The 22,074-nt window shown below is 38.0% G+C and overlaps 1 protein-coding gene across 3 annotated transcripts; it reads left to right on the top strand.

Moving 5' to 3' along the window:
* Nucleotides 1-419: 419 nt before the first annotated feature.
* POL (Protein phosphatase 2C family protein) lies at nt 420-22,074 on the top strand. 3 transcript variants are annotated; one of them, XM_008802081.6, is made up of 4 exons: nt 442-3,565; nt 12,498-12,611; nt 20,433-20,697; nt 21,417-22,074. In XM_008802081.6, exons 1-4 carry the CDS (start codon nt 1,154-1,156, stop codon nt 21,530-21,532), a joined length of 2,907 nt encoding a protein of 968 aa, XP_008800303.4. In that variant the 5' UTR covers nt 442-1,153; the 3' UTR covers nt 21,533-22,074. The 3 variants fall into 3 exon arrangements, with proteins under 3 accessions (XP_088570920.2, XP_008800303.4, XP_088570919.2); XM_088714793.2 differs by lacking the exons at nt 20,433-20,697; nt 21,417-22,074 and adding an exon at nt 19,128-19,154 and having other exon boundaries at nt 542-3,565; XM_088714794.2 differs by lacking the exons at nt 12,498-12,611; nt 20,433-20,697; nt 21,417-22,074 and adding an exon at nt 10,133-10,555 and having other exon boundaries at nt 420-3,565.

The raw sequence follows: 22,074 nt of genomic DNA, 5'->3' as shown, positions 1-22,074 counted from the left end.
TAAATATTAAAAATGATATATTACCTAAAGTTAATTATAGAATTTTGGCTTAAATCTTTGAGATAATATGCGGTTTGCTTCATCATGCACGCATCCATTGCACACTTGCATGATTACAAGAAAAGATTTCTTTGCGTTTTGGCATCTTAAAATACTGAGTAAAAAACAAAAGTCCACCCACTCCATCCATTTTATGGACGCGATGATGATGGCGACCATGATGATATGACGATGGAGGGCATCGGGCAGCAATTTTGTTACATCTGGACATATATATATATATATATATATATATATATATATATTGTTTTAATTTGACTCTTGAGACCATCAAATCCAATCATGCAAGCGGAAAAGAAGACGACATACGACCCATGTAAATTCCCAAACCAAAACCCCCCATTTCCACTTTCAACTCCATCCCCGGAGACTCTCTCTTTTACCCTCCCAAACCATTTGAAAACTCCGAGAAAGAGACCCCTCCCCCAGTCCCGGTCCCTGACGGGGATGAAGTGAACTCACTCTCCCCTCTCTCTTCCCCCTCCTCACTCCCCCAAAACAAACACCCACCCATCCATTTCTTTCCTCAGGATCCAAACAAAAACCCCATTTCCTCCTTCCCATCCCCTTCTCACCTCCCTTTCTCCCCTCCAAGCTGCCTCCTTTCCTTCAAGATCTCCGCAAAGGCGTCGCCTTTCCTCCCCTTTCCCTCTCCCCAGTCTCCCTTCCTCGCCCTTTTCTATCTTCTTCTCGCAGGATTCGCCAGTTGTGCGCCTGGATCTGCTGTCTGAGGTGCTTGATCCAGGGATCCGTGGGAGCTTCGCCGGCGCTTCGCGAGGGCACATGATGGCTGCTCCTTTTGCTAAATCTCTGTTAGTTTTCTATGTTCTCGGATCCGAGATTTGGTTTTTCTAGCCTGGGATTCTTGGTGGGATTTGGATGCCGTAGTTGCTGAGCTGCTGCTTATGATGCAAACGCACTGGAAAGGGGCTCATAGGGTTGAGGGATTCTTCGGGATTTCGCGGCCGCCGCAGTCCGAGCTGAGCTGCTGGCTTATGGTGCAGAGCCGGAGAACCCCCCCTGTCCAGAGATCTCTCGGTAGAGCGCTCGCCGGTGGCCGGATGGTTATTTCACGGTGTTAGGGAAGTGGGTAATGGGGAACAGTACTTCTCGAGTCGTTGGTTGCTTCGTGCCGCTAGGAAATGGGAAAGAGGGGGTCAATTTGGAGTTCTTAGAGCCCCTTGATGAAGGATTGGGCCATTCCTTCTGCTATGTTAGGCCAGTGATTGCTGATTCCCCTGCCATAACCCCGTCAAATTCTGAAAGGTATACTGTAGATTCGAGCATCCTTGATTCGGAGACGCACAGCGGCTCCTTTAGGCAGGAGATAGCCGAGGATTTGGCTGCTGGGGTGCAGAGGGTCAGCAAGAACTTCTCTGAGACCACCTTTAAAACCATATCAGGGGCTTCGGTCAGTGCAAATGCCTCGACTGCTCGGACCGGCAATCCGAAGATGCTGCTCTCAGGCGATGCCCAGGAGCCTGCTGCTTCGTTCGAGAGCACGGCATCCTTTGCTGCGATCCCTCTGCAGCCGGTGCGGCGCGGGTCTGGGCCGTTGAACGGGTTCCTGTCGGGACCCTTGGAGAGGGGATTTGCTTCAGGGCCTCTGGAAAGAGGGGCGGGTTTCATGTCAGGGCCTTTGGACAAGGGTGCTTTCATGTCCGGTCCTCTCGACGGTGCTGATAGGAGTAACTTCTCAGCTCCACTTGCTTATGGCCGGAGGAGGCCGGGGTTTGGACGGCTCATGAGGAGCATGAGTAGGCCCATGAAGATTGCGCTCTCAAAGACTTTCACAAGGCGCTCTCAGGGTCCTCCTGGATGGGTGCAGCGGTTCCTTTTGCATCCGATGACGCAGTTGGTGTGGCATTCCAAGGAGGCAAGGTTTCGAGCGGAAGCTCCACAGAGTTGTGTGGAGGTTGGGCCATCTGAACCCGAGTACAGCAATACACGTAATTTGCAGTGGGCTCATGGCAAGGCCGGAGAGGACAGGGTGCATGTCGTGCTGTCTGAAGAGCAAGGGTGGCTATTTGTTGGGATATATGATGGTTTCAGCGGTCCCGATGGACCTGATTTCTTGATGAGCAATCTGTATAAAGCTATAGATAAAGAGTTGGAAGGATTGCTATGGGATTATGAAGACAAGCCTGGAAAAAGTGTACCTTCATCTGGTCTTATTGAAAATGATGCGGTTGGGGTTTCTTCAGAGTTTGTAAAGGAAGAATGTGTAGGTTCTCAGTTGCACAATGATGTTTTGGAAAAACAAGGTGAAAATCCTTCTCAAGCACATGATGAATGTTCCAAAAAGCAGTGCAATGAAGAAGTTGTACCTATCCAGTCAGACGAGGATGCAACTGGAGTGGAAACTACAGTGAAAAATGGGTCAGGTGAAGCATTCATGGAAGCTGATGAAATAGTAGAGGAAAAAGATGGATCTAAGGACATAGGCCAGCTGCAAAGTGAAGCTGGCCAAGACTATAGCACAAATATGGGTGATAGAAATTCAGAAACAGCAAGCCATGTCAATGCACCGGAGAGCGAAGCCTCCTGCACTGCAGCAACCAAATTGGCAAGCCAATGCAGAAAAAGCAAGCGCCTTTATGAGCTGCTTCAGATGGAACTGCTGGAAGACTATGGTTCGAGGGAGCCTTGGTTAGCATCAGAAATTGGAAAGAAGAGGAGTTCCTGGGATTTGCAATCAAGTGCCAGTGAAGACTTGAGTACCAGAGAAAGCTTACCAACAGCACAGCCTGTTTCTTGCTCTTCAAGTATCAAAGGAGAAAGTTCATGTCATGTGGAAGATGCTGGCAGTCCAAGGGAAAGTGAGGGTGTTTTGGGGAAAGATTCCAGAGATTCAAAGCACAGCTCTGTCGCTTCATTTTCTGCTTTGGGGCATAGGCAGATGATGAAGAGATCATTGATCGGGTTGAAATTGAGGAAAATGTACAGAAAGCAGAAGTCATTGCGTAAGAAACTTTTCCCCTGGAGTTATGATTGGCACAGAGAACAGCCCCAAGCTGATGAGAGGGTAGTTAATCCGTCAGTAGTCATTAGGAGATGCAAGCCAGGGCCAGTGGATCATGATGCGGTACTGAGGGCAATGTCACGAGCTCTTGAAGCAACAGAGGAAGCTTACATGGAAATGGTGGAAAAGGCGCTCGATAAAAATCCGGAGCTTGCACTGATGGGCTCATGTGTTCTTGTGATGTTGATGAAGGATCAGGATGTTTATGTCATGAACCTCGGTGACAGTCGTGTTATCTTGGCACAAGACAGGCTAAATGATCGCCATGTTAACCAAAATCTTGTAAAAGATGATACGAAGCATCGAAACCGGTCAAGGGAGTCAGTTGTTCGTGTGGAGTTAGACAGGATCTCGGAGGAGTCTCCTATGCATAACCCCAACAGCCGTGTCTGCAACATTAACAAGAATAGGGAACTCTCTCTTTGCAGATTAAAGATGAGGGCTGTACAGCTGTCTACTGATCATAGTACCAGCATCAAGGAGGTAACTGATAAATAGTTATGAATTATTTGCTTGTTACCTTAGAAGTTTACTCTAGCTAGTTCTCAATTAATCTATTACATAGAACCTGGTTGGATTTATGTTGCAAAATGCCTTAACATATATGCAAAGTCACTTGATATCTTTGTGAAAAATGCTTATCTTTTCTAATCAGTCAGTGATTGAGAATATATCAAAATGCTACTTTTGTTTATATTGTTACATAAACTATTGCAAGCCTGTTTATAATCATAGAGTATCCATGAAGTTGTTGATATTGTTGAATTTTCTTCCCGTTTTAATGGATTACGTACATCTATATCGTCATATTTAGCTACATGATATTGTTCATGATAATTATTAGCATCGCATAATCTTCTACATCTAGCAATTCTTCACACCCTGCCCCCCCATTTCCTGCGTAAATCAAACTATATTAATCAATACTTAGCTAATGGTGATGAAATTGTGCTTCTAATTTATTCTTTTGCTGCCAGAAAGCAATATTTGAATTAGTTCTATGAATTCTGTAGTTCTTATTGGACTCAATAAACTTTCCCAGACAGAGAAAGGTTATATATTGAAATGGAATTTGTGTTGTTCCATATTTATCACACCGTGAATCAGAGCATAGCTGATGCTGCGTGCCTACAGGGTGGACTGTACAAGCATGTAAGGCTATTGATCAAATCATAATAATTCAGAGGGATAACAATAATTCTTCAATCCTTGAACAATCAATTTAATAAAGATCCAATCAAATCATTCTCGCAAACAAATATCCCAAAGTAGCAAGAGTCATAATGTTCCAACCAATTATTATCATTCAAACTGAATAAAATATCCAAAACTAAATTGAACTAAGCTAAACTAAACTAAGCTAGAAGTCCCGAGCAATCATGATTCAAGATTTGAAAATAGAAGAACAAGGAATAATGAACTACACTAGCTCAGTAAGTAACATAATACATTAAAGTGGAGTTTCAGCATGCCAGACAAATAAATAATCAAATAGCATGATACTGACTAGGAAGAAATCAAATCTTGAATAATACACATTTTTTTTTTCAAAATTTACTTTTCATGAACTGATAATTGACCCAATGTCAGCCATTTAACCTAATGACATGTGTCAGACCATAGATATGGGGTGCACCAAGTGTAAGATAACAAATACCACTATTTTAATCACCAGTGGCTTGGTGCCGAAAATAGTTTTTGGGATTAGAAGTCAACATGGTTAATGTATAACCCCCATTGGCGGGGCCAGATCATAGCCATGCCGAGTATATATATTTATAAAATAAATTTCGTAAATTACCCGGTCAAACTTTTCAAAATTTATCTTACAAGATTTTCAAGATACATAATATATTTCAAAACAATTATGACAATAATAATAGCATGCTTGATCCGCTTGATCAAACATAAAACCGAGATCATAACCAAATCTAATAAAACTAAGTGTACTTTTCCAAAAGTCATTAGAAAACATGCGTTGAAGCGTTAGGTTATTTACCTATTCTTGCTTCAAAATCTCACTTCAGTTAGACGGATCCGCTTCGCTAGTTCAGTATTATTAAAATACAATTAATTTTATCATTGTCTTAGAAGACTAGTAAAGTTAAAAATGAGGTACTATTGGGGATACAACTTCATGCTCAACAAAGATGAAGAGGGATAGGGTTGGCTGGACGAGAGAGATAAAAAGCTTGGGACGAGAGAGAAAAGAAGAGAGAGGGGAGAGAAAGAGAGATAAAACAAGAAAGAAGAATAAAGAAGAAGAAAAGAGGAAGAAGAGGATGAACCCCAACCCAATAACCAGGGTGGTGACCAACTGTCGGAAGACGCCAAGAAGGGAATGCTGGCGGCCGGCCAATAGGTAGCTGACGACGAAAAAAGAGAAGAAAGCAAACAAAGGAATGGCAAAAAATAGGGGTTTCCGTCCCACCTCTCTATCTTCATGGTCTCCGCCGGTGGGGCTTCGGTGACGGTCGAGAGCGGCACTGAGGACAAGTCCCACCTCCGGTGACAAGCACTGGCAATGGAGAAGGCCGGAAAAAGATATAAAAAGTAGGTTTTTGGATCTGAAAATGGAATAAATAGGGGCCCCTTTTTTCTTGGTTATTTTTGGTGAAATCCCGGCTAGATGGAAGTTTTAGACAAAACAAGAACAGAAGAAATTAGGGAACTTACCAAGGGCTTCAGTGATGGCCTGGCTACGATCTCGGGCGGCCGCAATGAGCCTAAACCATTGGCAATAAGAGGAGAAAAGGGAAGAAAGAGAGCGGTGGCTGCTGCTATCTTTGGTGATGAAAGAAGTGGGGGATTGGGGCTTTAGATAGAGGGGAGGCTAGGCTTTCCTAGCCTCTGGCAAGTTCGTGGAGGAGGACTCGTCCTCCTCTGTCCTTGTTTGAGCAGGGTTTTGCTTTGTTTGGATATGGGGATGGACCTTCGGGCCTTCTATTTGGCGCCGGACTGGGTCAAGAGGCCGGCCCATTCAACGTGAGGCTAGACCTCACATTATCAACTCTGGGAACTCTTATTCTCTGACTCTTGTAAATGTATTTACACCAGAGTTGTATAATATATCTAACAAAGAAAAGGTAAAAAAAATAAAAAACCAGAGTATAGATACCTCTTCTTCATTCGATTTGCTGTCATACCATATGCAGGTTTTGTATTGATTTTTGATGGTGGTTATACACACTTACTAACAAAAATCCGGACGGCTACTTGTCATTGTATTGCAGCATAATTTTATTTGTATTTTGATTTTTAAATCATTAATATGTATCACATTAATAAACACCATCACAACGTTAGGTTCATTGGAAGTTTTGCCTAACCATTAGGTACTTGAAATAGCAAAATGTTCTGAACTTTAAATTCAAACAATTATCTAAAGCCATTCAAAGGCTCTGAATTTCTCTATGGACAATTGATCTTTATACCATGTATGCTAGTTCTGTAGAGATTATAGAAATCCCTTGTGAATTTTAGTTCTGTTTTTTGGGAAAATGCCATAATGCATTTATTGTTCTGTAAAAGTATGAGATACTCTCCATTCCTTAGCTAACAGACATTCTAGATCAAAGAAAATTCTAACCAGTTGTTAACTGTTCTTCATAGAAGTATAGTTTAAAATTGTGTCTTATTATAAAAATGAACAAAATTAATTCCAGTAGTGCGATCTTTTTCCCATCTGGTAGGAGGAAGATATCTTCTTTCAATCTCTAGCCATCTCTTTCAATGCCCATGGCAGTGCTGACTTCTCTCCACGCTGCTGGTGTGCCCCTGCTACACTGCTGCCATGTTTTCTTCCCTCCCCCTTCCTTCCCCTCCCTCTCTACTTGTTAAGGAATTTACAACGCCATCACCACTACCTTGCCACCCTGGTGATCAACCAACCTCCATTGCAATGCACCCTCTCCACTGCTCCAGTGCCCACTGTTCCTCTTCCAATGCTCTGTCCGATGGTTTGGATCATTGTCACTGCTTGACTATACTAATTATTCACTGGTTCAAGCCACCCTTTTGCTGATCTATGCCACCATGCTTGCCTCCTCTGTTCACCAACATTACCTTGTCATTCACACTGTGTTTACTGGACGATGAGCCCGATCCATTTAATGCTTCACCACCAGATGTCCACCACTGAAGCGGACACCCACTTATCCGCTCCAGAAACTTCAATGCAATTGGATGAACCAAATATAGAGGATGGCAATTCTATCCCTACCTGAAAATGGAAATTGATAAGCACTATGACTAAAAATATTTAAAAAGTACTCAGCGAGACCCACTGTTTTGATCATCTTCTTCTGTAAGAGGCATTACTCATCATCCTTTTTAATTGAGCCAAGTCTCATGTCCTTGTTCTAATTGAGTCATGGTGCTTGATTCAAAAAACTTCGCAATCTTATAGGGTGGCTTTAGTAAGGACTGAACATTTCTACAGTTACCTACATTTTTTTTGAGCAAAGGGTTTTTCTATTTAGTTGTTCTCTTTCCTTTTATATTGACAAGGTCTACCAAGCTAAGGTGTTTGACCAAGAAACAATAAAAAAAGATATGTTTAATCCAATTTAAATTTATGGACCTTCACTTTGTAGACAAAATTGTTCATGATTATGAATCAATGTCCTAACTATGAGGGTTAGCTCAACGAGTACTTACTTATTTTAGTTGCACCTATTGTTAAATATGCTTGTTTGAGGCTTGCCTTGCCCCACTTCTTGAGCTGAGGCTCACCCGGGATACCCCAAGGCTCATATCTGAGGCTTTGCAAAGATTGCTACTCATGTTATATAGAAGTCTTGTCTATTTTCTTTTTGTGGGAGGCACATCCCCTAGGCTTTGTATTTCATATATGCTTTGAGCATTATATACAGTATGGTGGTAATGATTCAAATTAGGCAACATTTGGTATTCTTCTTTTGAGACTTGTGCACATTTTACAAATATACAACTTGAAATCTTTACCAAAGTTCAAAATATCCTTAACCATGTTGTGTCGGCGGTTCTCTTATTTTAAGTATTCCTTCATTTAATAACGAGGATCAATGGTTCTTACACCTTATCCTCGAGGCGTATGTGCTTCAAGAGTCTAGTGGCCTTACCATACAACCTCACTTGTTTAAACAATGGTTAAACCTACACCTATCAATGGGTCAGGTTCTGACCCAAACCTAACCTGATTAGGTTAGTTAAGGTAAGAATTTTGATCCAATTACTTGATTCTACCTGGCAATGATCTTACTTGGAAGTTGGAATATAGATTTACATGTGACTATGAACATAGATGTACATATATTACAATAATTGATAAATTTCATATACAGCCACAATGACAAGTTATTCATTCATTTTGATAATTGATCCATCTGAAGCTTTTTATGTATCTACTCCTTATTACCTTGGCAAGTTGGGGGCTTACGTATCATCAAAGTCTCCTTGGTTTATTGAAGATGTAAACCTTGGAAGAGAGAGCTTGTGGCATCTTGAGATGCTTGCTTTTCTGGCTACAACTTGAGTCTACCTAGTCTTAAAAGCATGCCATTACCACCTTTCTTGTTACTCAATTTTGAGATACCGTAAGTAATAGCGAACAAGGTTTCAATGATGCCATTATTCCCTTAGAGTGGATCCCAGACAAAACTATTGTTGAGCACTTCAACATTTATTAGGGCTGTTATTTGATCTCACCTTGTGTGATTTGGAGTTAATATTAAATTGTTAACTATTATAATAGCCGTTGTAATGACATTATATTGGAAAAATAATGGAGAAATAATGGTGTTATTTTTGAAATCACTGTTTACTCACAAAAATATTTTTTTTCATGTACAAACTTTTTGAAGGGAAAATTTTTGAAAATTCAAACTTTTGGAAATAATTATTTTATTGAGAGAAAATGCAAATGTCAAATAATAGCGCTTATTTGTGTTATAATGTGCCATTGTAATGCTACATAACCTAATGTAATTGCTGTAAACTTTTCCCCATTATATATATATATATATATTGTTTATGTATGTTTGTATGTATGTATGTATGTGTGTGTGTGTGTATATAGATATATATAGCTGGACTTGGCTACACTCGAGTGGATCTCCATGCAGATCTAGTCAGGTCTATATTGGACAATGAGGGTTTTGCATCGATGATCCGAGCCATTGGATGTGCTCTACTATTTCTAAACTGCTTACATACCCAAAATAGTGATTTGGAGACCTCTAACCTATGCATCTAGTGACACCTCTAACCTATGCATCTGGTGACAAAAAAAGTAATTTAGTGTGGTTTAGAGTTTTAGACTATCCATTTCTTGGACCAAAATAGGGAGATGATGCAATGCCTTTTAAGAATGAAGAAGAGTCAAACTTGGGATTATGTCGAGAAAATAAAAACAAAGCATCAAGGGGTGAAGGTGTTTTGAGTCTTTTGACACACTAGGATTAGCGTGATGATGAAAAATCAATGGAGCATCATTTCCATCTCATTTAATCAAGGTTTAAAGTACATTTTTTTGTGTTATATGATTAGATGGTGTATTGCATATTAGTGCATTTCATCTTTAATTACTCGTTTAAAATTTGTGTAAGAGAGCAAAGTAACTTCTTATGCTTTCATTTTCTTTGGCTGTATGTATTGCCTATAGGAAAAGGTATCTTTGTTAAATAAATATGCGTGCTTTCTTCCTTGATTTTTTTCCCCTTTGTGAACCTTTGATTGATTACCACAAGACTGCTCTAGTCTTTTTTATATAATAAAACAAACTTCTGACTGAATTTTTGGTTGTCGCCAACCCTCTGGAGTTCATTATCAAATAAGTGTGCTTTTTCACTAAATGCACTTGCCATAAGTTAGCTCTCGTTCTCCTCTCTCTATTTAAGAGAGAGAAGAGTGAAGTTATCAAAAAAAAGTAGGGAAGCATGCTCAAAATCTACCATAACAAAGCTCATAAGATACTTTTTACGTGCATCTCACTTTTTTACTTTAGTTGATCTATCTTGCTAAGGAATTTGGACTTGATTTGTGGAACTTCAAAATGAGCTACTTGAACAGTGCTGAAGCATTCCAACTTCCAGAGAAACATGCACTTTAAAAGAGACATTTGTCAACTATTTGTGTTGGCTTTCCTTCTGAATAGCCTATAAATAGTATAAAATATGAAAAGTCCTGGGAGATACATGCCAGGTGGTAGTATGAGTGTGCTGAAGGGTGTATGCAACCCGAACAGGTCTTCAAGTGATCAAGAAGTTTCCATAAAATATTTCACCATCAGTGAATATCCTATTGATGCAGAAGAAAACGAAAAGCAAATAGAAAAAAGAAAGTGGAAACTTTGTTTATAAGAGGAAATATGGCAAAATACAAAAGATGACTTGGCAATTTACTTTGCCAATATTGGTGGACCCATCCTCCCACAGGAGAGAAACCACTGGACTCTTGCACAACCTTCAAAGCTCTCCAAACTTCATAGACATGGTAAAGCCTCCCTGTTCTCTTACCTTACAATGGTATATATAAGGATCATCATAATGCTGGAGTAATAAGGTCAACCACCATCCAACTTGATTAATTGTCTTCATAGTAACTACTTATTATGGAACTTAAAGAGCATCTTAGAAGTCCAACACCAACCAATTCGAGCTGTTTCTTGATAACATTTCAAATTATAGAAATCTTCATTATATCTTCTCTTTCCCGAGCATATGATAAAACTTTTTCCACTATTATTAATGTGGACAATGATGCATGACAATCTTGTTGTTATAAGCACCATGTGCATCACTATGTCCAGGTCCTATATGCCTCTATCGCCTGCCAAAATGATAGGGAATTTAATCATCAAGGGAGAAAATAACTCCTCACTAGGAGAATATGGATAAATATGATGCTTAGACAAAGACAAACATGCTGATTGGAAAGTTTCTTGCTGAGTTCTTGAAGGACATGTAATAGTAGCCACAGAATATTCAGTGTGTATAGAGCATGCTGAACAAGTATGGTGTTCACTGCTGCAAATGATAATATCGGGAGAGATTGAGAGAACTAAAATCCTGCACACGTGCTATGCCAGTTGTTTTTGAGCTAATATTAATCGCTGAAATTACACCTATTTTCTTAGATGCTACATGCCAGCTAGTGATCTAGGTTGAGCAGAGGAAGACATAATTAAAACTACATCTATTTTTTTCCTGGAGCATTTAGAACCTCCAGCCGTTAATTACACCTACTTGAATGGTGGTTCATTTTGAGATAATTTACGTTCTGTTCTAGATGCTGTCCCTCGATCATTTGCTACAAGCTTGTTTAATGAGGGAAAATTAATTGGATTGTCCACAACTACAATATCTTGTATTCTGCTGTCAGCAAAAGCATATAAGAAGGAAGGTAATGAAGAAACAAGATTTAATGTATATTTTAAGGCAATAAAGCAATGCTCAAGAAACTTCTTGTAGTCAACTTGCAAAGAGTTTGTCCAATTGTAACTCTTATGGATTCTACTTGAAATGAAGAAGAGGACTTGCCATATGCCAAGTTTTTTCCATAAAGATTACTACACAAGGGCACCAAGTATATAAAGCATGTATTGGAAGTAGCTGCAGAAATTTAGTCTTTACAAATAGTGTGTGACCCTGAAGATGAATATCATATCAGATGCTGTGTTTCGTGGTTCAAAAAGGTAAAAGTGTCAATTGTAAAAGTTGCCGTTTTGCTTCTACATTTTTTTTACAGGATAAACATTGTAAGTTTATATTGTTGTGTTGTACTTTGGCATTAGCTGGACTGGCTTTGTCTCTATGGGTGAGTACACCATGCATGCTGGCACTATAAGCACCTTCACTTTTAGAAAGAGCTAATTCTTGTGGATGCCTTAGGAGTAATTTCATCCAAACTTGCACCTATTCTAATATGTAGTACCAGCTTTCCCAATATGTCTGTTGGTGAGGCGTGTCTGTCTGTCCATGTTCTTCCTCCCTGCATCTCCATATTTGCATTCCCCATCTTGTATCTCTGTCTTTTTCAAGATATAAAGCCAACCCCAGATAGTTGGGAAAAGGCTAGATGGTTATGGTTATGAACTCTCAGTTTTCTTTCTTTAAAAAAAAAAAACATGCATTGCATGTGCCATGGTCTAGTAGAAAGTAATTCGATGATCAAAATACTTGCCAAATCTTAGATACAAAAGGGCATCATTGTTAAAATAACTGTTTAGCACCGAAAGAGTATATGGAGACACCTCTCTCTCTCCACGGTACATAAAAATATGTGAACATTGCATAAATGACTCCATTAGCCACTATTTATCTAGAAGCTCTTCATTCTTTATCAATATATAGTCTGCTAATTACTACTTCTAGAAGCAACACGATGCTTGACTGTATACCCTGGTTATGTCTCACCATTTATGCAAATTCTGCAGGAAGTTCTGAGAATTAAAGCAGAACATGCTGATGATCCTCAAGCTGTCTTAAATGATAGAGTAAAAGGACAGTTGAAAGTTACTAGAGCATTTGGTGCAGGGTTTCTGAAGAAGGTTAGCTGAAACACTATGCTTTTAAATAGGGTCCACATGCATTCTTTTTTTTTTCTTTTTGTGATACACAAGCATTCTTCTTTTTTCCTTTTTGTGATACATATAGACAAACAGTTTTAATTTATTTATTTGTTTAAGAGGCACATGATCAGTCTGCCATGAGCTGAAGATACAGTGCAACCAGTTCCAGGATTGGCAATATATTTCTTATATTTTGTTTGCATTTTCTTTTATGAAAAATTGACATGAAAATATTAGAAATTCAACTTACAAAAGTTCAAAGTTTGCCATACTGGTCGGTACAGTATCGTACTGACTGTACCATACCATAGCGGTAGCAACCCGGTAAGCTGTACAATATTGTACTGATATTCGCTATACTAAGCTGTACTGTACTAAACTGCGTACCGACATTGTAATAGGATGGTAGTGATACGGGGTCCGGTACTGAGACAATGAATCTTGTACAAAACCAAAGATATGAAAATAAAAATTATGGGTTGTACTGCTTAGCTAAATTCAAGAACCCCTCTTCCTGAGCAGCCCTATGATCTACCAATCAATTTTCTTTTCATGTTTTGTTCTGCCCCTTTCTTTTGGCTTTTGCATGGTTTTTGTGAGTTTTGATCTCCCACTATGATTCATTTTCAAAATAAGTAAGGATTAAGTAAATTATAAACTTTTTTGTAGAATATAATAAGGCTTCTAATCTTAGACTTAGACTTATTCTCTTTATGTATTAATTATTAGAATTTGAGTAGCTCAGACACTGGTAAAATTTTACAAAGTTCATTATTCTATCAGCAATGCCATATTAAAATTTTGAATTAGAATGATTGTAATTGCCTTGCTTTTCTTGTTGGGCTGTAGTTCAACAATTTCAAAGCTTTGGCCTGTCCTGTCGAATATGGCTTTCCAATCTACTTATATCAGCTCTAGTTAAATGACAAAATAGTGAAGGAAAAAAAACTAGCCTCTCTCTCTCACTCTCAGAGGGAAGGGGGCATATTGACACAAAAACGCTTAGGACCACTTCATTTTTCAATCCAACATCCACTTCTTCCCACCTGTAGGCTGATTTGGATGACTTGTTAGTGTTGCAATAATCTCAAAGAGAGGCCTCACTAACAACCAAATGGTCTTGTTTTCTTCAGAGAAAAAGGCTTAGAATGTGATCACTGATATGGCTTGCGCAAGCCATGCATCCGAAAGAGAAGGTGTTCTAAGAAAGGGGGGGTTTTATCGAAGTAAATTATCATCAACCACTGTTTCCAACATTAGATTGTGAAGTGGACTGGAATTGTTGTTCCAAGAAATGACAAAATATTCTATGTCATGCCAACCACATGGAAAACTATGCACTAGGATAATTTTGCAATGTAATAAATACTTCTTTTTAGGTATCAACATGAGATATTTTGTCATGACTTGTTCCGGACTTGGAAAAAGAAGGTAGCATGCTTGTTTGTTCAACTATTATCGATGGTGAATTAATTGACATACTGATTCTCTTATTGAAGTACCAAAGTTGCGCACGGCCATCTCTCTATTACATCGATGTTATGATGGCAAAGACAATAGAACAAACACTTAATATTGTATGGAGAATGCTTGAGCCATACGGACTCTAAATTAAAAGACTCTAGGAAGCATGAATACTTCACATTGCACACCATGTCTCCGTTGGATAAATTGGATGCTGATACTTGTCAGATGCTTCTAATATATGCATAAGATACTTATTATAACTATCCTATGTTTCATTAAGAAGACTTTATATACTTCTTGGATATGCCTTATACTTCCTTGATACCTCCAACAATGGAAGCAAGAAATCTATTCTTTTCTTTTTATGAAATGTGACCTTTTTAATGATGAATAGTAATTTTGAGTGTGTGAAGCTGATATTACTGTATAATGTATGATCTGTAGTCCTTGGATTTGAAAGATTTCTAATTGACAGATTAATATTGATTCTATTGTATGAAGTATGTTATGTTCATAACATACTGTACTTTATGGATGTTTTTATTGCATATATGTTAAAAAGATAGATGTACTGACTGTCGTATTTTAGTCCTATTATATCATAATTTCTTAAGGTTTGTTGTATTGGCGTATTCGTATGCCGTAACTGTGTCCATGCTTCATAGACTTGACTCTTCAACTCTATAACATTACATAACTAACAGACATGGAGCATTATACACCCTTTTGTGCTCCTGATTCACCTTCTCTGAATGCCCATATGGACTTTGCTGTAGGCTGTGGTACCTGAAGCAGTGTGTAGGCTATCTATGTTGGCTCACTGCATTGCTTACAGGATGACATGATCCAATGTATGGCTCTTTATACTTTACAAAAATTGTTGAATTAAATGCCATAGCTTGGAGAATCAGTAGAGTCTCTAAATTTGTGAATAAGGTGGAGAAGGTTCGATACTGAGTAGAATATTTGTATGGCCCACCATTTATGGACATATTAGTGAGCCTGCGAAGCAGTCACTCATAGATTTGGAAACTTGTGAAAAAGCCTTACTACCAAGCAGCCAGGAAAACTACATTTGCAAGTTGATTTTGTTACAACTTGTGTGATTATTGTACTCAGAAAAGTTCTTTGAGGTTATGAATGGAAAGGATTGGTCTGATAATAATAAATTGTATCCAGAAAAGAAGCATGCATATTTTGAATAACTAAATTTGAGAAAAGCAATTGAAAGCACAAATCAGCAGCTTTTAATATCCAAATGACGAAGCATTTTAAGGAACGAGATGTTATAATTTGTTTGCCTATCAAAAGATTCTGTTTTAGAGAGTGATAATCTTTGATAGAACAATGTTGGTTTGTTTCTAAGAGGCACAGATTAGAACCCACAATGCTTATGAGGGCCTTAACATATCTGGTCCTCAATGTCCAGAAGTGGTTAAGTAGAAGCTAGTTCTTGTGTTGGTTTTTGGGAAGCAAATTCATCTCAACAACGAAATGCTATAGGAGGCTCTTTTTTTTTTCTGACGAAAGGGTGATTGGTTCCCAATTTAATACTTGTGAAGTGAGATCATAAATTCTACTGAAGCAACATCGTGCATGTAGGAACTTAGAATATTGATTATGAAGTTGTTGCCCATTGCAGATTATGTAGCAATTTACTTAAGCATGAGTTCTTTCTAAGTCCCGCATGGTTAATATGAGCTAAGCTACCCAAAACATCCTTTTAGGATCTATAGGCATGTGGGATGTATTTAGACTAATTTAGGATAATAGGATTGTTAACTGGTTGTTTTCAACATTGATTTGATGTTATAATAAGTGAACTATGGAGTAAGTTTGAAATTCTGGGCATTTATGAGGGGGTTGCTAATGTCCTCTGCTAGGGCACATTCAGCAACTTGTCAAGTCTTCCAGTAGGAGTCCAAATTGCATTTAAACTCATCAAAACAAGGCTTTTCTAGATGACAAGCTGAGCAGGGTGTGTTTTTATCCTGTTTGTTTGTTAAGTATCAGTCTTAAAATGGACTCCTTTTCAAGAACTTAGTACATTTAAAAAGACTTTAATGCAGCATTTCTCAATTTATAGGAAAAAAGCACCTACTTTTTCATGTACCCTATCCTCGTATATTCTTAACGAAAAACAACTTGCATCTTCTTTTTTTTGTGTGTGCATGTGTTATAGCCTCTTAGTTTCCTATCTTCTCCTATAGTTTTGCTCAGATATCATGTTAGAAACTTTGGATGTGATTTTCTGTTTAATTTTGATTTAGCACTTAGAACATATGCTCAATTCCTGAGGAATTTTACATATGTAATATGTGAGAATGATACAAATCTATAATCTTCGGGCGATAAAAAAATTTAAGAAAGAAGAAGGGAAGAAAAAGAAAGTGAATAGCGAAATCAAGAATAAGTAGACCAAAAGGGAGAAATAGAAAATCACTAATTATTTATGTGCAATTTTCTTAAAATTATGTAGGTGTCTGTATTCTGATGAAGTTTCACAGGTCGGATTATTTTTCTGACAGGTGGTATTAGGGATCCAAGGTCGTCTCATGATGCAGCGGATGGCTGCAGGACTTGAGATTCTTCTCAGATTTGAATTTAGCTGTCGAATTGCTATTTTCCTTCCTATTTCTTTTAGTTTTCAGTTGGTTTGTTAGGAAACAAATGTGGAGATTCAAATATCTCAGATTTTATTTGACAGTTTATTGGGTGTAGCAGTACTGTTCATGGCATTTCTTATTACAATAACTGGGAACAAGTAACCTTGTCTTATGGGGGATAGTTTTGGGACTACAAACAAATTGTTAGGGTTTCTATTCTTATAAACTTGGCTCTTAGAGTTATGTAATCAGATTTAGATGGAAAAAGAAAAGATGAATGAAAACTTCAGTCTTCTTTTCTGTCCTATGGTGTGATGCCTTAGAAGAAGCAGGATGCTTGCAACCCTACTTGTGATTCTTAGGTCACAGAGTGAGTCTGATATTATCCCTCTCCGCTCTTTAATATTGTTCCATTTTTCTGCCGTTTAATCTTGTACTTCTCTGTTTATATTACAGTTGGTTATCTTCTGTTCTTCTTCTCTCTTTCTTACCTTATTGGTTTCACCCCACTAGCTTTGATAAAAGAATCCCAATATCTCTATCTCCTGCTCTACCATTTCTGTTTATCAACGAGCCCCCCCTTGCAGCAATCTGCTGATATTAGGACCAGCAAGTAGGCCTTTAAAATCTGGTCATAGATTAGATCCAACCAGTCCTACTACAAGATCCAGTGATGTGTAAAGAATCACCAAATTGCTTCTGTTTGATACTAAGACCAATTAATTCTAACTCCAGTTGGATGCTTGATCTGCACAAGAAAAAAAAAACCTATTGTTTTCGCAGATTTGTGATGTAACAGTTATTCTTCTGAATTTTCTATCTGCTTGTTCACTTTCTAACCAACTTTCCTCTTCCCTATTAATCCTCAGCAATTTTTGTCGTTTTTCTTCTATCCAAAATCCCTAGTTAGTCCTTATGTCTAGGCTGTCCTACTGGTAGCTTAGCAAAGAATTATAGGAATTTGAGCAGTGTGGTGGTGCATTTTGCTGGGGAGTGATGAAATAGAATACTGTTGTATATTTTGACATTTACTATTAATTACTAATAAAGAAAAACTAGAAACATGATGCTTCATTATTTATGAGCAGATCAAAGATGCCAAAAGGAATGTATGTCCTAAAGCTTGAATGCTGGAATATGGTGGATTACTGATCCAGCAAGCCCTATTACTTGATTTAGAAAAAATTGTGATTAATAAAAATTTTATGGATTGCTGGAACAGTTATTTTGTAGAGTAGAGAACATTTTGTTTGAAATAAGATTTTAATGCAGAGGTTTTATTTCTTCTTCTTTTGTATGTATATGGAGGATGATTTACTAATGTCTTAGATGTCCAGAGTTTATAAAACTGAAGATCTTAAGAAAGATGTAGACTTGGTTCCCATAAATTATTGGATATTTGAAACTTAAATCCGCTCATAGATTCCAGCATTATGTTGCCAAAAGTATGGCAGGTAATAAAGTTAGGAAGCAAATGGTAGGTACTGAAGAAAGAAGAGTCGTTGCTAGATCTTGAATTCATGACAATAGATAATAGGTTATAGAGACATGGAACAAGAAGAATTGAAGATGGCAGAGGGAGGAGTTCCTAAATCTGAAGACATTTAACCTTTTGAAACTATTTACTTATGGCTAGTGGTGTTTGGACAATAGCAGTGTCCTTTTAGGTAACTGCTTGGGTATTGTGTTCCAAAGAATGATTGGCAGTTTGTGGCATTATTCGCCCACCTGACCTGACCAGTTTAAAGTTGGGTAGGCATATTTGTTCATTGATCCCGTACAAGTTAGTCACTAATATTTCACCTACTAACTTGTTTGAGTTTTAAAGACGAGAAAGAAATAAATTACATTGCAAAACATAACTTTTTTCAAAAGAAATAAATTACATTGCAAAACATAACTTTTTTCTTCTCTTGACCAAGTCACATGATCAACTCTCAGATTTTCTTTTCTTAGCAATAAGATTTACTGAGGGCATGAGAATTTTGAAATATGAGACTACAAAGTTGTGTACCTCATCCGACAACAAGCTTGTGACCTATGGACAACAACCTAAACAAGGTTATCCAAATGTTATTATCCGATAATCATCTTTTTATTGTTTTGCAGTTTTATTTCAGTTATTTGTCAAGTTCTTTCATTTTGGGGAACAACACTATGTATATTGATTGCTTAGACCTTGTATGGCAGACCTTATCTGACATGCAGCTTTGCCATTCAACCCCTTGTGCTACATGAAGATAAATTTCAATTTGCAAATATATTCTTTAAGTCATACGGGATTAATATACCTGACCTATTTGTGTTTTGGTTCGAATAACCGATCACATTTGGTTTATCGTTAAAATACATAGGTCGGCTAGTATACTTATTTCAAATTTATTAACTTCGGCTAATGTCGGTGGGTTTCTAATTTTTCTAGATGTAGATTCTACTTTGTAAACAAGGTCAGTCACCTGGGTCCTAATTCAGCAGGACAGTCCAGATAAGTTTCCAGATCGGGCATATTGTTGGAATTGTTTATGTACTGACATTCTTTGACTGGTTTTCTGAGTGATGAACATTACAAATTCTAGTGCAAATGTTGAATTGTTGAAACGAACCACGAGCAGCAAGGAAAGACGGAGTTGCATGTTGACTATGTCCAAGACCCATGTCTATGTCTATGCAAATGGCATGATGTAGAGCAAGCTTGATATGGTCATGAAAACTTTCTCCCTAAATCCCGTATTTATGACGGAAATTGATTTTTTTTCCTTGGGATACTGAATGCATCAAATGAAATATTCCCGTTCTTTTTCCCTTCTTTTTTCTTTTCAGAACACTGATTAAATGAAAATGTAAAGCAATGTTGATTAATGGACATTGGTCTTATATTAAAAGTGGTGATACATGATTTGTTGATCCATCTGCAAATAAATGTGACAGTGGTTTTGCAGTGTTGTCTATCATTCATTGCTAATGAACTATGAGCAGTTGTTGATGTGCATGATGGTGATCATCGGGATTAACTTTGCTCTCCACACTTATAATTTATAGTTTGGCTATAGTTAATTTTCAGATACAATTAAAAGGCTTAAGAGTTTTAACTGTTCATTTCTTGTGTCATGTGATTAAAGCCCCATGGATCTAGAAGCGATGCATGTACTGACACAGTTCAGTAGCATTTCATTTTTCGGCTTGAGATAAGAAAGCGGTATTTAACTCTTTTTCTCAAAACTGCCATGTGAAAGATGAGTTGCAGTTGTTTGAATTTGTTAGAGTGCTGGTACTAAAGTATCAACCTCGGTACCTGCAAGGTTGCTAGCAATTGCTCTTTTTGGTGGTTCTTGCTTTTAGAGAAATGAGTTTATATATTCAAGGTTTTAGGCCAAGTAGGGGGCTGAAGGTGAAGCTCTAATCTCATCTTATATAATACGCATTCTTGAAGGAGAATGCTCTTAATTTGTTGTCATATCCATTATGTAAGATGATTTTTTTCCCTGAAATTTTTATGAGTTGAATACTCTTGAACTAAGATGGATGCTTCAATATGTGTTTCTCCTAAAAGCAAATGCTGAAAATGTAGAAATAGGCTGTTTAAAATTCTAATGTTTTACTCCTGTGTTACAGGCAAACGACTTGAGAACCATGTTACCCTTATTTTAAGTTTTTCTTTAGTTTTGCTAGATTCCTGAAAAGTTGTTTTTGTGGGACTGATTGCGCTGGTATTTTCCTTCTGATACAGCCAAAGTTCAATGAAGCTTTGCTGGAGATGTTTCGGATTGACTACATTGGAACCTCACCATATGTTAGCTGCATTCCCTCAGTTCTTCATCACCGTCTCTGCTCAAGTGATCGCTTCTTAGTCCTTTCATCTGATGGGCTTTACCAATATTTCAGCAATGAAGAGGTGGTTGCACATGTTTCGTGGTTTATGGAAAATTGTCCTGAGGGAGACCCTGCACAATACCTGATAGCTGAGCTTCTTTTTCGTGCAGCTAAGAAAAATGGTCAGTGGATTTGACATCATATGTTTTTTTAATCATTTGAAATCATTCAATTCTAGATCACTTTTTGATTGATTTTGGAGGTGTCAGCTGTTTCTTAAAGGTATTCATGTGATTTCTGATTCTCACTGAATATCATTTTTCTCCCTTAAAATGCGGTGACTGAGATGCATATGTGATTGATACCTCCACAATATCCGAGCATTGACCAAAGTTAATTTTGAGCATCCTAGCAAGTCAGGCTGGCTTATAGCAAGTATATTTGACGGCACTAACCAAACCCAAAACCCTCAAACTTTATCCCAGGGAGATTCATCCTCTATCACCATCAATTTTTAAGCTTCTGCTAAAGTCTTCATGAAAGTTCGGTTAGCTACCATTTCCGATCTATTTCTACAGCTCGCTTGTCTAAATAGCCCATCATTGCAAATGCATGACACCCTCCTTTTCGAAGCTTTACCAGATTTTTGTTGCACACGTCATGGTTATTCAGGATACCGACAGTTACTAATAGTTTCTTTTGCCATTGATAATTTTCATGTCTAGCAGTCTTTATATTGCTAATGCATTTTTCACTTACGAGCAACATCTTGCATCATGTTATGGAAACATCCAGCCATGAATAGTTATTCTCATCTCATGCAATAACCATTATGAAGCTTTTGGGTCTCTAACACCTTAATGATTGGAATGCATGTTTGGTTTTCATATCCCCTCTGCAGGGATGGATTTTCATGAATTACTGGATATTCCACATGGTGATCGCCGGAAGTATCATGATGATGTTTCTGTGATGGTGATTTCCCTTGAGGGAAGGATTTGGAGATCGTCAGGTTGATCACTGCACTTTGTGGATTTGTGTCCATCCTCTCATGTACCAAATTTTCATCAAGGAAGGCTTCTTGTTCCTTTCATGAGCTCTCTCTCTCTCTCTCTCTCTCTCTCTCTCTCTCTCTCTTCTTTTTTTCCGCTTACTCTTTTCCTTCAGGTGAGCTCCGAGTTACAAACATTTGTAGTGGCCATCTCTATTTACCTCTTGTGCATGTGTGGCCATCCAATTCATTGGCCACTTTAAGGATTACCTTGGTCTTTTCAATCATAGGATCAATTTAATTCATGGATATCAAGAGTCTATCCGCTGGATGGCTGTGATGCAATGAATTATGCCAGGCTGGGCATTTGCATCAATGAAAGATCTGAATTGAAAAGAAAGCCCCACAAGCAACCTGTTTTCTTACTTCATTCTTGTTTTTTATTTTTTCTATGATGGTGCCATGGACAATTTATTGATATTGTGAAATCATTATACTGAAACAGTGGCCATCTACCCAGCCATTCTCGAATATCAAGTTGGCAAATATACAATTTACATTCCATACA

This window comes from Phoenix dactylifera, chromosome 2, assembly GCF_051530095.1.
Source record: "Phoenix dactylifera cultivar Ajwa chromosome 2, Ajwa_hap1_PhDact_Kaust_v1.1, whole genome shotgun sequence".
Taxonomy (NCBI): domain Eukaryota; kingdom Viridiplantae; phylum Streptophyta; class Magnoliopsida; order Arecales; family Arecaceae; genus Phoenix; species Phoenix dactylifera.
This window is presented reverse-complemented; position numbering and strand designations above follow the sequence as displayed.

What these genes read in the sequence shown, in the direction of transcription:
- POL (XM_008802081.6), top strand. Translation starts at nt 1,154, where the DNA reads ATGGGGAACAGTACTTCTCGAGTCGTTGGTTGCTTCGTGCCGCTAGGA. An exon ending in GTGCAGGGTTTCTGAAGAAG is followed by an intron (nt 12,612 to 20,432) that starts GTTAGCTGAAAC and finishes CTTCTGATACAG; the next exon opens with CCAAAGTTCAATGAAGCTTT. An exon ending in TCGTGCAGCTAAGAAAAATG is followed by an intron (nt 20,698 to 21,416) that starts GTCAGTGGATTT and finishes TCCCCTCTGCAG; the next exon opens with GGATGGATTTTCATGAATTA.